This window comes from Drosophila grimshawi, unplaced genomic scaffold (genome assembly GCF_018153295.1).
Source record: "Drosophila grimshawi isolate 15287-2541.00 unplaced genomic scaffold, ASM1815329v1 contig_311, whole genome shotgun sequence".
Lineage (NCBI taxonomy): Eukaryota > Metazoa > Arthropoda > Insecta > Diptera > Drosophilidae > Drosophila > Drosophila grimshawi.
In genome coordinates, this window is record NW_025063098.1 from 13,813,745 (window position 1) to 13,826,136 (window position 12,392).

A 12,392-nucleotide genomic window follows, 5' to 3' on the forward strand; every position below is an offset into this window, starting at 1 on the left:
ACGCGACCAAAACGTAAACTGAGCGCGCACTGAGCGATTTGCATTTGCTCGGCCCAAGACGGCATTGGAATTTTGCGACAAACGAGGAGAAAGCGCAAAGCCCGACAAAAGAGCGTTGCCAGGACATGTAACAGACAGAGAGAGAGCGCGAGAGAGGGAGAGAGAGAGCATAGGGTTGCAAACATAACTTTTACTTTGTTTAAATAGCAACTATTTTTAGAAACTTATTGTTTGCAAGTGATTTAATTTAGCATTTAAAATAACATTTTTTTCTCCTTGCAAACTATTCACAATAACGCCAATAAAGTCCTGTTATTTATGCTACATTTGCTGAACAGCTTTTACTCATAAAAAGTTAAAGTATAACATTTGTTTTCAGTGTACGCCACGGCGTATGCGCAATGGTAGCAACCCCTGCCAGGAATCGCCTACTCGTTCTCAACGCGACTGGGCGACAAGCAACAACTGCCCAAGCGCTTCCAGACGACAACCAGCAGAAGCAGCAGCAGCAGCAGCAGCAGAAACAACAACAACAAAAACAAGTAACGCAAAGAGAACAACCTCCAAAATCGATTTTCTTTCACGACTACTGCCTCCCCGCTGGAGTCTCTCATTCTAACGAGAATGCTCTGGTCACGCTCTTAACTGCGCCGCGTCAATTCGCGGCAAATCTTAAATGGGCTTCAGTTGCTGTTGTTGTTGTTGTTGCTACTGCTGCTGGCAGTAGCTGTTGGCTGCTGGCTTTTGATTTTTATATTTCGGCGCTTGGCACACTTGGCCCGCTTCGATGGCGCCGTCGCCAGGATTGCGGGGAAGTCCCGTAACCATTTAACGCGTCAGCGCCTCGCAGGCTGGCCAAAAGCAGCCTCCAAATCGACTCAGCCACGCTGGCCCCCCCCCAGGCTCTGTCAGTTTTAAATTAATAGCCACACACACACACACTAGCACACAGTAACAGTTATGTGGGAACGCATCCGGGACTGCCTACGTTTATGTGTGTTTGTGTGTGTTGCCTGTTTAACTGCCCGCTTCCGCTCCCGCTGCTGCTCCTCCATTTATAATGGCATCATTGACTTTTGCTCTCGTAGTGCTTTTGGTCGCACTCCAGCGAGTATTTCGTGGGTCAACTGGCCTGTGCTTGCGCATCAGTAATAATTGGTGGCTTAATGGAATCCGCTCCTAGTCAATGAAAACTAGTTGCAATTTTGAACCCATCTCCAGTTGGGATTATTTGGGCAGAATTTGTACATGAATTTCGAGCGAAAGTCTTGTATCCAAATTTAAATGTAGTCCTCAGTTTTGACTTTAAATGTGATTTTTTGACTCTTGCAATAATTGTGGGTAGTAATATTCAAGAAACAAAAACATTTCATTAACAACAAATTTGTTAAATCATTACAGTTTATTTTGATATTCAAATGATTTTCAATCAACAAGTCCATTGTATGTAACATGTAGTTATTGTTGCTATTCCATTCCTTTCATTCATTTTATATAATGGCCAGTAAAAAATTTGTGCTCGCACTTGATGCTATAAAAACTATACATATACTTATAATTCTTATTGTTGTTGGTTTTTTTTTTTTTGTTTTTTTGTTTGCCATGGCTTTAAAAGTTTTATATATAGTTATACAATACATATTTTGATTTTCAACACAAAGAAATTAGTTGTATAATGGTTTGGTAGATTAATAATTATTTTTTGGTTAGTTACAAGTCTTAAACGCTTTCTAAATTGGAAATGCCTGATAATGTTTTGTTAGTTTCGTTTGGAACAATTAATTCAAATACAAAATAAAAGATACAAATTAAATGCGACTTGAGACAGCTGCTTCTTTGTTCACTGGGGCGCCAAAAGATTGCCTAAACTATTTGTAATTTTGTCTAAATGCTACATGAAAAAAAAAGTAAATCAGTATTTTAAAAAGGAATACTATTTGCTTGGCTGCTGTCGCTTTTTTGGCCGCTTTAACATTATGGCTATATAAAAAATTGATGCAGTTGGAGATTCTGATGGCATTTACAAATGCACTTTAAGAGATTCCATGCGTGCCACAATACGACGACTGAGCTCCGCATATCTGCAAAGAGGGAAAGAAAAGGCCGCATTATTAGCCGCAAATTTCAAAAGGAATTTCTTATACTCCTACCTCTCTTTGATTTTGACCACCTCACGAGCCAATTCCTGATCATAGCGATCCAAAATGGCGCGACACTCTGGCACCGATAGATTTAAAAATTGAGCAACTTCATTACTAAAAAGATAGAAACGATTTATATGTAGATCGTTTGGCTATTGTTTTTAAGGATTAACTCACCTGATTTCATCAGTTTTGCGTGCATCTACTAGAAAGAGGCGTGCCACATCCTCGTGCGGACCGAGCGTGATGCGCGTTATCAGCGGATATTCATTGTCCTTCAGGCGCTTCTGCTCGCCATTGTCGCGTACGATGAACAGCGAGAAATTCTCCGCTGCGCTATCCACCTTATATTTCTCAAGCACCAAATTGATGACCTCCTGCGTAGTCACCAGCGACGAGACCCAGACAGACATCTGCGAGCCATATGGTGGCGTAAAGAACGACGTCTCTCGATTGTAGTAGTGACCATTAATCGAACAACGGCGTTTCAGCTTTGTACGGGAACTGCAAAAAATAATATTGAGTTGCTGAATGATTAAAGCAGCCTAATGATCCATTTACTTACCGCCTGTTGCCGCTGCGTCGCTTGATTGCCGCAGCCCCAGTGCGTGGTGGCCTTCTCAAGACAACGCCATCCTCGGTGACATGCAAGCCCGCATCATTGGCACCCGTTTCTGCTTGAGCACTTCCTCCGCCCTCGGTGGCCGTGTAAAGCGACTCCGTTTGGGTGAGCTCGTCACCAGCCACAGCGCCGCTTAATACCTTAAACAAGTTATGAAATTATTATTCAAATAGATAACGCTATGATTGTGATAAAACTAAAGTACATTTTGTAATCAACTTAAATATACTTATGTGCTTAATGTCAGTCAATTTCCCCAGTGGTATACATGTGTAAGCTCAAATGAGTTTATACACGGCATGTGCGACTGTTGTCAAAGCAGTTCTAAATTCAGTAAACATTTCAATATTTAAGGAGCATTATAACTATCGCCACTGATGAATTATATTTGACCAATTTATATGTGTCTAGCAAAAAGACGAATGTGCAAGATTCATCAGGTTACTGACAGACAGGACTGCATGGAAACAGAGATCTATACTGGACCGATAGATAACAGATTCTTGCTGTTCTAAGAACTGAGTATACGTACAAAATAAAAGAACTTGGCAAAAGCTAACACCCTTTTCGTTGGACATCAGTCCTATTAAGTTAAGACTTGTCTTGAATAAAATACAATTATATTACCGATGATGCATCTGCACGACTCGAATCGTTCTCAGCACCACCAGCACAACGAGCTGCACCTTCTTTGGGATAGCAATTCATTTGGATTTGTATATAACGTTGAGGCACATCGCTGCGACGCATTGTGGCCAACCGCTGAGGACGCAGTGTGGTATCGTCATCGTCGTCATCGCTGTCCGAGTAGACAAAGCAGCTGGGACCCGACTTGGATCGATTGATGCCCTTCTCAAAGATATGGCGACCCGGCTCATATGGCTTTTGTTGTTCCCGACTGGGCGCTGTGGAGGCAAAAGCCGATCCGCACTTCTGCAACGCATACTGACGCTGCGAAGAGCGTGGCGAGTTGGTGCTGCTCCGCAAATGCATCGTATCATTAATCAGTGTGGGATCGATGGAGCGCAACGCGTGCTCGCAGTTAAAGCTTTTGCTCATGGCCGAGTTCTCGCCGTAAAATTTCAGGGAGTCATTGATGCGCGAGGGATCGATAGGTTGATTGCGCTTCAGGGTACCTTCGTTAGGCTCCTGAAAGGAGTTTGCACCATTTACATAATCCTGATGAACGCTGCGCTTAAAATCCTCGAAATCCATTGGTTTCAACGTCGCATCATCCAATGTCTTGTACTCATCCAGTGTGGTGTTGGCGGTGCTCACAGTGGTTGTGTTTTGCGTATTGGTGTTGGCAGTCAAGGAGTCAGTGGCGGTCATAAAATTATCTGAGCTGGTGCTAGTTGTGTTATTCGTGGTCGTTGTCGGTGATGAGGCAGTGTTAATTTGATTATTCTGCGTGTTTGTCGAGGAGCTGCTGTCACTGTTCGTTTTACTGGGTGAACTCTCGCTTGATGATTGTGACGATGACGAGGGCAACTTCACCGGCATTGTTCCATAGATTTTGTCCTTATCGCTCAGCCGTCGTTCCACCTGCAACAGATCGTCAATATCATCCCAGTCGAGTTTCTCCAAATTGTCCAATTTGGAGGGCAATGTGCTGGACACGCAGCTGGTGCTAGCCGTGGCGGCATCTGTGCCACTGCCAATAAGCGTGCTTGAGGAGTCCGTATTTGTTGTCTCCTCATCGTCATTGTTGGCATTCGACTGGCCATTCAGAAGCTGTCCACTGCCTGTTGTTGTTGTTGCATTCGCGGAGGCATCTTCGGGTGTTGTCGGCAGCTCGGATATCTCATTGAGACTGCATGAGTCAAAGGTCATGCTCTCCGACAGTGATATGTCCGTGGAAAGCGGATCCACCTCGCTGGCGGTCGTTGTAGGAGCCGCCACTGATTCGCTGGCTTCGTTCTCCTTATCCGAACAGCTTTCCTATGAACAATAAAAGATCGAAAATGTATGAAAATGCTGTATAGCGTTTCAAAATGGTTGGATCTATAAAGGAGGGCTGCTTATAGACAAGTCATTTTCTTAAGGGCGGTAGTCTATTATGGGAGGATTACTTCCCATTAACTTTTACTTAGTGCGCAAGTTTATATGCCGCTGTTTTTTCCAGTAAAAATACTCAACATTTCCTTCCTGATCAGCATTTCTTACCGTAACTATAGTAATCAATATCAAACTCAATCGATACTAGCTTGAAAGAAATTCCTTAATTACTAATCTAATCACAAAGCCAGTAAAAAAATCCCAACACGTCACAGACTACAACTATTTTCTTATGATTAACTCATCAACTGAACATAAGTAGGCTTAAATAATTCAATAAATTGAAGTCTAATTCAATAACAAAGTCATCTAAACTTACATCCGCCGCCTTGGACGTACGACAGGAGTTGCGCTTGCGCACAATAAACGTGCGCTGATCGTCGTCCTCCTTCAAATGAATGACGCCCTGCACGCCCCAAAAGACGCGCAGTTGACCCTCCAAGATCAGACGATTGTTCACCTCCCGGCTGCGTATCTCGAGGCTTTTATTGTCATAGAACTGATTGTAAAACTGTAAATAGAAAAAGCGTATTAACTTTATTTCTTTGTTTGCCACATGTCTCAGACCCACCTTCAGCTTGGACTCTAAATGATCGCGTGGCAGTGCGGGTCCATTGACCTGAGCCGCGACTGGCTTCTGGGCGCCCTTAGCGCCGTAGCTCTTGTGTGACTCAACGCGCGTGCCGTGACCAAAAAGCTGCGGTCCGAACAAAGCACCGTAGCAGGGCACATGACAATAAGGCACTCCTTTATGCTTTAGGTAGAAGGGAGAAGAAAAACAAAACAAGAAAACAATTGCGATTAATTGCGTCTTATATGAATGCTGCAACTGATTAGAATACCTCTGCATGCTGGCCCGGATTAAGGCGCTTGCCGCACTCCTCGCAACGCAAACATTCCGGATGCCAATCGTAGCCCAGTGATTGTTTACGTTCCGCTGTGTTAGACACACACGAAATCAAAAAACATATATATTAATAATTTGAATGTTGTTATTTAAACAAATGGCATGCACATTACATGCATAGGTGTGTGCATGTGTGTGTTTGTGTGTGTGTTTGTGTGTGTGTGTGTGGGGGTGTGTGTGTAAGGAAATGCTAATATGTGGGTGTTTTAATTACCAAAGTAAACGGGTTTGCCGCACTTGTGGCACTTCCACATTCCGCTGTGCTGTGCTGTCAGTCAGTCAGTCGGTCGGTCAGTTCAACGTTTCCTTTACGGGGCGTGCTTGTCGTGTATGACGTATGTGACGTCACACAGATTTATGCAGGTTGCTGCTGCTGCTGCTGAACAACACGGAACACAAACACACGTAGAACAAGAACACAGAAGACAAAGAGTAAACAAATGAAAAAAGACAGTGGCGACAACGGCAACGGCAACTGCAATTTAGCGATTCATTTTTAAAGTTTCATAAAGGAAATTAGCACTTGGCGCCTTTAAGTAGTATGCAAAACGCATGTGCATTGATAACAACTGCGGTTTTCATAGACAAATTATATTACACAAAAAAACAGCACCAGGCAAAAGAATCAGAAGAACCAAAGGCAGCGCCAGTGCTGCTCACCGTCCAATTTTGTCACCAACTGCTGGTGCTGCTGTTGCTATACAACACTGCCTATGCGCTTTGGCTAAATTTAGCACGTTATTTAGCGCGAGTAGAAAGTGAGACGACGTATTGTTGTGCGCGTCGTTTTGTGGCAAATATTTTTTTTGTTGATTACGCTCGCATTACGCCAGTTGTTAATTAATTAGTTTTTCAGCATACATGAGTGAATGCAGTTTGAAAGAAAAATGCTCGCCTGTCATTGCAACTTCGACGCCCATAATTAGGCACCACATCTCTCTCTCTCTCTCTTCGTCTCGCTCCCAAATCGCCAATCAATTGCGGAGCAGAAGCAACAGCTGAAAGCAACCAAATTTCGCTCTAGCGATTTGTGTGTAAATAGCCAACAGTGCAAATATTGCAGGTCAACTACTGCAAAAAGAAAAAAAGAGTGCCTGTGCTTGTGTTTGTGAGTGTGTTTGTGTTCTTGTGTATGTTTTACAATGCGCGCCACAATTGAGTTTGAAGAATGCCTAAAGGATTCGCCGAGATTCAGGTGCGTATTGAGTTGCCTCCCCTCCCCGTGTCCCTCTCCATTTCCCTTTTCCTTTTGCATACATTCTGCGCATTATGCGCATTCTATTTCCGCATTTGGCATTTGCCATATTTGCATTTGGGCTTCATACATACAACATTTACTCAGCTCACCTTTTATATTGTTGTAGCGTGACTGGTGCCGCTATATCGAGCTATCAGCAGCTTTCGTTGCTCGCCCTCCCTCCCACCCCCTCTAGTTTAGAGCACGCCTCTTCTGCGCTAGCTTAATCATCATTGGAAAAAAGTTTGCACTTGACTTGAACATCGTCAGAGTTTCGGAATTTGTTATTCATGCATAACGAGTTGGAAAACTCGAACTCGTTTCTGTCTTCAAAATTGAGTTGAATGTGTACATGTGTGTGTGTGTGTGTGTGCGTGCATTGTTATGTTCGTGACACGACTCACGAATATGCAACGTTTTTGATAAATCCAACACGCTCACTTCTGCAGTAATATTTGTTTTCAGTTTTAGTTTATTTTAATTACTCCGAGTGTCGATTTTGAAATTCACCCAGTCAGCTTCTTTGTCTTTGGTTAATCTCGTCAAAAAGCAAAGCTTTCGCTCTCAATTGCCACAGAGATTGTTTTTTAATTGCCAGGCCAAGCTTAGACCATTTCATAGCTTTCACATGAACCAAAACAACGACGCAACAGGTTATAAAAAATGTATATTTTTTTTATTTGAAATGCTTCAAAATGTTTTTGTCAGCGTCTGCGGTTTTTGAAGGAAAAAGGGTGAAAAAAAAGAAATGACTTTGATGCGCGCCTTTAATTAAAAGCGCAAACAGCACTTTAATAAACGGGCATAAATTAAAAGAGTCAACATAAACAATGAGTGGCAAAGACTACGACGCAACTGCCATTGCCTGCAGGCCCTTCCCCTCCCCTCTGCACTAGATGACTTCTTCGGGGCTGATTAAGCACACACTGGGCAGGCACAAAGTTAATCGCTTGCGACAGCGACTCGGGGTTGTCAAACACAAACAGAACAAGAACAGCAAGAGCAGGGCTCAAATCAACATTGCTAACGTCTTCAATTTCTCAATTTGCCAACAGACAATTCATATCCAAGGAGGAGGCGGATATTGAGCATTTGGAGCAGCGGCTGGAGAAAATCATCAAGCTGTGCAATGTGGCCGTCGATTCGGGCAAGGAATATGTCAAGAATCAGAGGTAAACTCACTTCTCATCTCGCTTATCTTATGCGTATTTTGATTAACTTCTCTTTTACGACTTGCAGCGCGTTTGCCATGTCCTTGTGGGATCTGCAGCAGCATTTTCTTGATAATAAGAATGCGCACAATGCGCTGGGCAAACTGATTCATTGCTTCCAGGTGTGTTTTTTTTTTATTGTTTTTTTATTAGTTATTTTGGTTTTCACCATTTTGGCTTTCTTTTGCAGGAAATGAACAAATTCCATACGATATTATTAGATCAGGCCAATCGAACGGTGCTGAAAAATCTCAACGTATTTGTCAAAGACGATATTAACCAGGTCAAGGACTACAAAGGACACTTCCTGAAGGTCTCCGAGGGCTATGACAATGCGCTCATTAAGAACGCTCAGGTGCGTATATTTAAATCAACTATAAATATGTCAACGCTCTGAACAGTGTTTCCCACATTCAACAGGCTGGCAAAAATCGACCGCAGGAGGTTCAGGAGGCAGCCAATATATTGTCTGCCTCAAAGTCTTGCTTCCAACACACTGCTTTGGACTATGTCAACTATATTACGCTAGTGCAGGCCCGCAAGGTGCCTTCCATACTGTCGACGGTAAGTGACGTAAATCGCCGGAAATTACATACGGATTTAGGTATATTTCCTAAAACAAAATGTTTAATTAGAGTAGCTGGTTGATAAATTTTATAGCTCGACTGAAATGCTCTTTCTGAACTCAACTTGTTATTAAGTAATAAAAATATAAATATATTTATACAGTATAAAATAGTACTACACAAAGCGTAGCACTAATTGTCAGATTGTGACATTTTTAAAATGAGTGAATCAAAACTAGATTATGCAACATATAAACAGACTTTCAGTTTCAAAAACTGATTAAAAACATAAAAAAGCTATTGCTGATAATGAACAAATTGAATTGGAGAACTACGACCCCGCTACCTATAAAAAGAACACCACAAATTTGTGCTGACAAATGACAGAACGTGGATTATAATTGTGTTTGACATAAGCTGCAAAAGAAGAAAGAATTACAAGCGATGTAGATATGAATTAAGTAAATAAATATATATATATAATGCTAGACATCCGAATGATAAAATACATAAGTGTTGTACGCAATAAGTAGAGCTATTATTATTGATTTGTATATCTTATCGGGACGGTCAAGCGATATGAGTATATGAATGAAATCGCATTGTCTGCAACGCAAACAAACAAAATCAACAATAATTGTTGTGGTTATGACGTCATTTGCACATTGGATATCTACATATGTGTGTTATGGGTTTTTATTTGATCGGCATTGAGTCAGCCTGCGCCGGGCAACTTATTCAGTCGATTCTGAAGTGTGGTCGTTGCAGGTTCGTTGAACGTCGTCAATTATGAAGACATAAATAAATGCAATTGTGTGTTGTTCTTTTTGTTGTTGTTGCTGTTGCTGTTGTTTTGGGACGTGTGCTTTTGCTTGATCAAACGTATTTGTTCTTCGTTTATCTTTGGCAGCTGCTGGACTATTATCAGGCGTGCGTGACCTACTACCATCAGGGCTTTGATTTATGCAACGACTTTGACGAGTTCTTCAAGAATATCAGCGAGGATTTGAATGCTCTCCGCGGCGACTATCAGCAGCTGGAGAAGGTCATGCAGAATCGGCACATGAGCGTGAATCGCTATTGCGATTCAAATACGAACAGTGCCTCGCACAATGTCGAGGGCTATCTGTTCAAGAAGAAGTCAAAGGGCTTTAAGACTTGGTGTCGACGTTGGTTCTACCTCAGCGATAACCAGTTGGTCTACAGGTGGGTTTGCCATTTACTTTGCTTTACTATTCCTTTCTGCTTGCCTTGCTCATTTTGATTCTTTTGATTTTTCCAATTCCAATTCCAACTTCAATTTGTTCGTTCTGCTTGCCGGTTTGAATCGTCTCTCGTCATTTGTTTGCCATTTTGTACTCGTATTCTGAATTTCTGTTGTTGTGTTTGTGTTGTTGTGATTGATTACGCTGAAGAGATTTGGATTCGCTTTGCAGAAAACGCAGCAACGAGGATTCGTTTTCGGTCATGGAGGAGGATCTGCGCATCTGCACGGTGCGGCCGGTGAGCGAAGGCGAACGTCGGTTCTGCTTTGAGGTCATCTCGCCAACCAAGTGAGTAATAATCGAATCCAACTAATTCAATCTATTCACTCTCAATTCTACACAAACTAGATCTCACACACTCCAAGCGGACTCAGCGGACATGCTCTCACTTTGGATATCGGCGCTGCAGCACAGCATTGGAGCAGCTATACAACACACATCGACACATCACTCACGACCACAGTCGACGAATGTGCCGAATGCGCTGCCAGCGAAGCGACGCATGTGAGTGTGAATTGTGAATAATCCATATTGATAAGAGTTCTATGTAATGAATCATATTTAGCCACTGGGAAGAGTTCTTGAAAATACCAGGAAATGCGCAGTGCTGCGATTGTCGTGGCTCAGATCCACGTTGGGCTTCCATCAATTTGGGTATCACGCTGTGCATCGAGTGCTCTGGTGTGCATCGCAGCCTGGGCGTCCACTACAGCAAGGTGCGCTCCCTGACGCTGGATGCCTGGGAGACGGAGAATGTCAAGGTGATGATGGAGCTGGGCAATGAGGTCGTCAATCGCATCTACGAGGCACGCATCGGTGACGACTGTGAGCTGAGGAAGCCAACGGAGCAGTGTGAGATTGGAGTGCGCGAGGCATGGATTAAGGCCAAGTATGTGGAACGGCGATTTGTCTGTGGCATGCCCAAGCCACAGGATTTGCTGGCCAGTGAAACTGCCGAGGTGCTCAGCATTGAAAGTGGTGGAGCGAAGGAAAATAATGAGGGCGATGGCGATGGCGATGGAGGTGGTGGAGGTAGCAGTGGCAGTGGCGGCGTCGGCCTCGGCGGCATTGGACTTCTTGGCAAGCGTGCAACTCTGTCGCTGGGCGGCACACGCAAGTGGACAGTAAAGAAGCTACGACGACGACGCCAGCAGCGACCATTGCCCAAGACCCTTAGCGATGATCCCAGCATATACAATTCAGCTAAAACTGGCGACGAACTGGACGATGATGATGACGACGAGTCCATAAACATTCCCTCAATGTCGCTGAGTATATCGCGCGATGATTTGATGGTCATTGGCGATGATCTGGCGTTGGATAGCTATGAGACGCCCGGCATCTTGGGCAGCGATCAGGAGAGCACTGAAGGCGAATCTGATGCGGAACAACCGGAGGAAGTGCCCTTCACCCAGCTGGATGCTAATCTCTTGCTGTACAAAGCATCCGTTGTGCATAATCTTCCCGTTATGTGCATGGCCTTTGCCTTGGGCGCCGACAAGCACTGGAAGAACGCGCAGGATCGTCAGCGTTCCTTTTTGCATCAGGCCGTGCTCTCCGGCTCAGTGATGGCTTGTGAGTATCTGCTGCTAAATGGAGCTGCCATCAATGCTGTCGACGAGCTTGGCTATAGTGCGCTGCACATATCCACGGCCAAAGGACACATTGCACAGGTGTATTTGCTGCTAAAGCATAAGGCAGCCTACGATCTGTCCTCCAGTGATGGCAAAATGGCGCTGGACATTGCCGTTGACCAGAAGAATGCGGATATTGTTACGCTGTAAGCCAAAGATTTATAACTATTTAAGTTGTGTGTGGTAAACTTATGTGCATCACTTTTGCAATGTTTTACAGTCTGCGCCTGACGCGCCTCAACGATGAGATCGGCTTCAACGATGAGTACAATGGCGAGGATGAGACCTACAAGGATGTAATGAAGGATTTCTCCAATTTTGCTGCGAGCCAGCCACGCATGTTGCGGCAGCGCAACGATTCCAATACGCTCGAATCGCAGCGCAGTTCGCTGACCAACTCCGAATAGCAGTGGGAGAGGGAGGCCAACCGGCGAAACTAACAACTTACTCGTTACAACAGATATTCCAATGTTTAGCTAAATGCTTTGTAAAATCGTCTGGCCTTTGTGCGCTATGCCGCTAAATGGTTAAACGGTTCATTTATGTGCTGGCATTTAAAGGAGGCGGCCAACTCAAATCTGTTTTAGACTATATGCAATCTCTTGAAAACGTCGCTTTTGATATTAATACATTGCATTTCAGTTTCGTATTTGGCTAAATGTTCTTTTTTTTGTTGACGTTTTATTTATTAAGCTTAGTTAGACAGTTGTAAGTGCAAGTTGCTCGTAATCCGTATAATAACATATATATA

General features: G+C 43.6%; 2 protein-coding genes across 3 annotated transcripts; one reads left to right on the forward strand and one right to left on the reverse strand.

Moving 5' to 3' along the window:
* Positions 1 to 1,367: 1,367 nt before the first annotated feature.
* Positions 1,368 to 6,377, reverse strand: LOC6567870 (serine-rich adhesin for platelets). The gene is made up of 9 exons (XM_001994277.3): positions 5,943 to 6,377; positions 5,664 to 5,758; positions 5,393 to 5,575; positions 5,141 to 5,332; positions 3,391 to 4,704; positions 2,707 to 2,903; positions 2,319 to 2,645; positions 2,151 to 2,255; positions 1,368 to 2,081 (listed from the first exon to the last, which is right to left on the reverse strand). The coding sequence occupies exons 1-9, from the start codon at positions 5,980 to 5,982 to the stop codon at positions 2,021 to 2,023; spliced, it is 2,514 nt and encodes an 837-aa protein (XP_001994313.1). The 5' UTR covers positions 5,983 to 6,377; the 3' UTR covers positions 1,368 to 2,020.
* Positions 6,378 to 6,488: 111 nt separating this feature from the next.
* On the forward strand, positions 6,489 to 12,290 carry LOC6567869 (arf-GAP with coiled-coil, ANK repeat and PH domain-containing protein 2). Of its 2 annotated transcripts, none has more exons than XM_001994276.3 (10): positions 6,489 to 6,923; positions 8,021 to 8,137; positions 8,205 to 8,298; positions 8,367 to 8,531; positions 8,597 to 8,740; positions 9,653 to 9,948; positions 10,179 to 10,295; positions 10,356 to 10,511; positions 10,573 to 11,787; positions 11,862 to 12,290. In XM_001994276.3, exons 1-10 carry the CDS (start codon positions 6,871 to 6,873, stop codon positions 12,046 to 12,048), a joined length of 2,544 nt encoding a protein of 847 aa, XP_001994312.1. In that variant the 5' UTR covers positions 6,489 to 6,870; the 3' UTR covers positions 12,049 to 12,290. The 2 variants fall into 2 exon arrangements, with proteins under 2 accessions (XP_001994312.1, XP_032596180.1); XM_032740289.2 differs by having other exon boundaries at positions 6,548 to 6,923; positions 10,158 to 10,295.
* Positions 12,291 to 12,392: the final 102 nt, after the last annotated feature.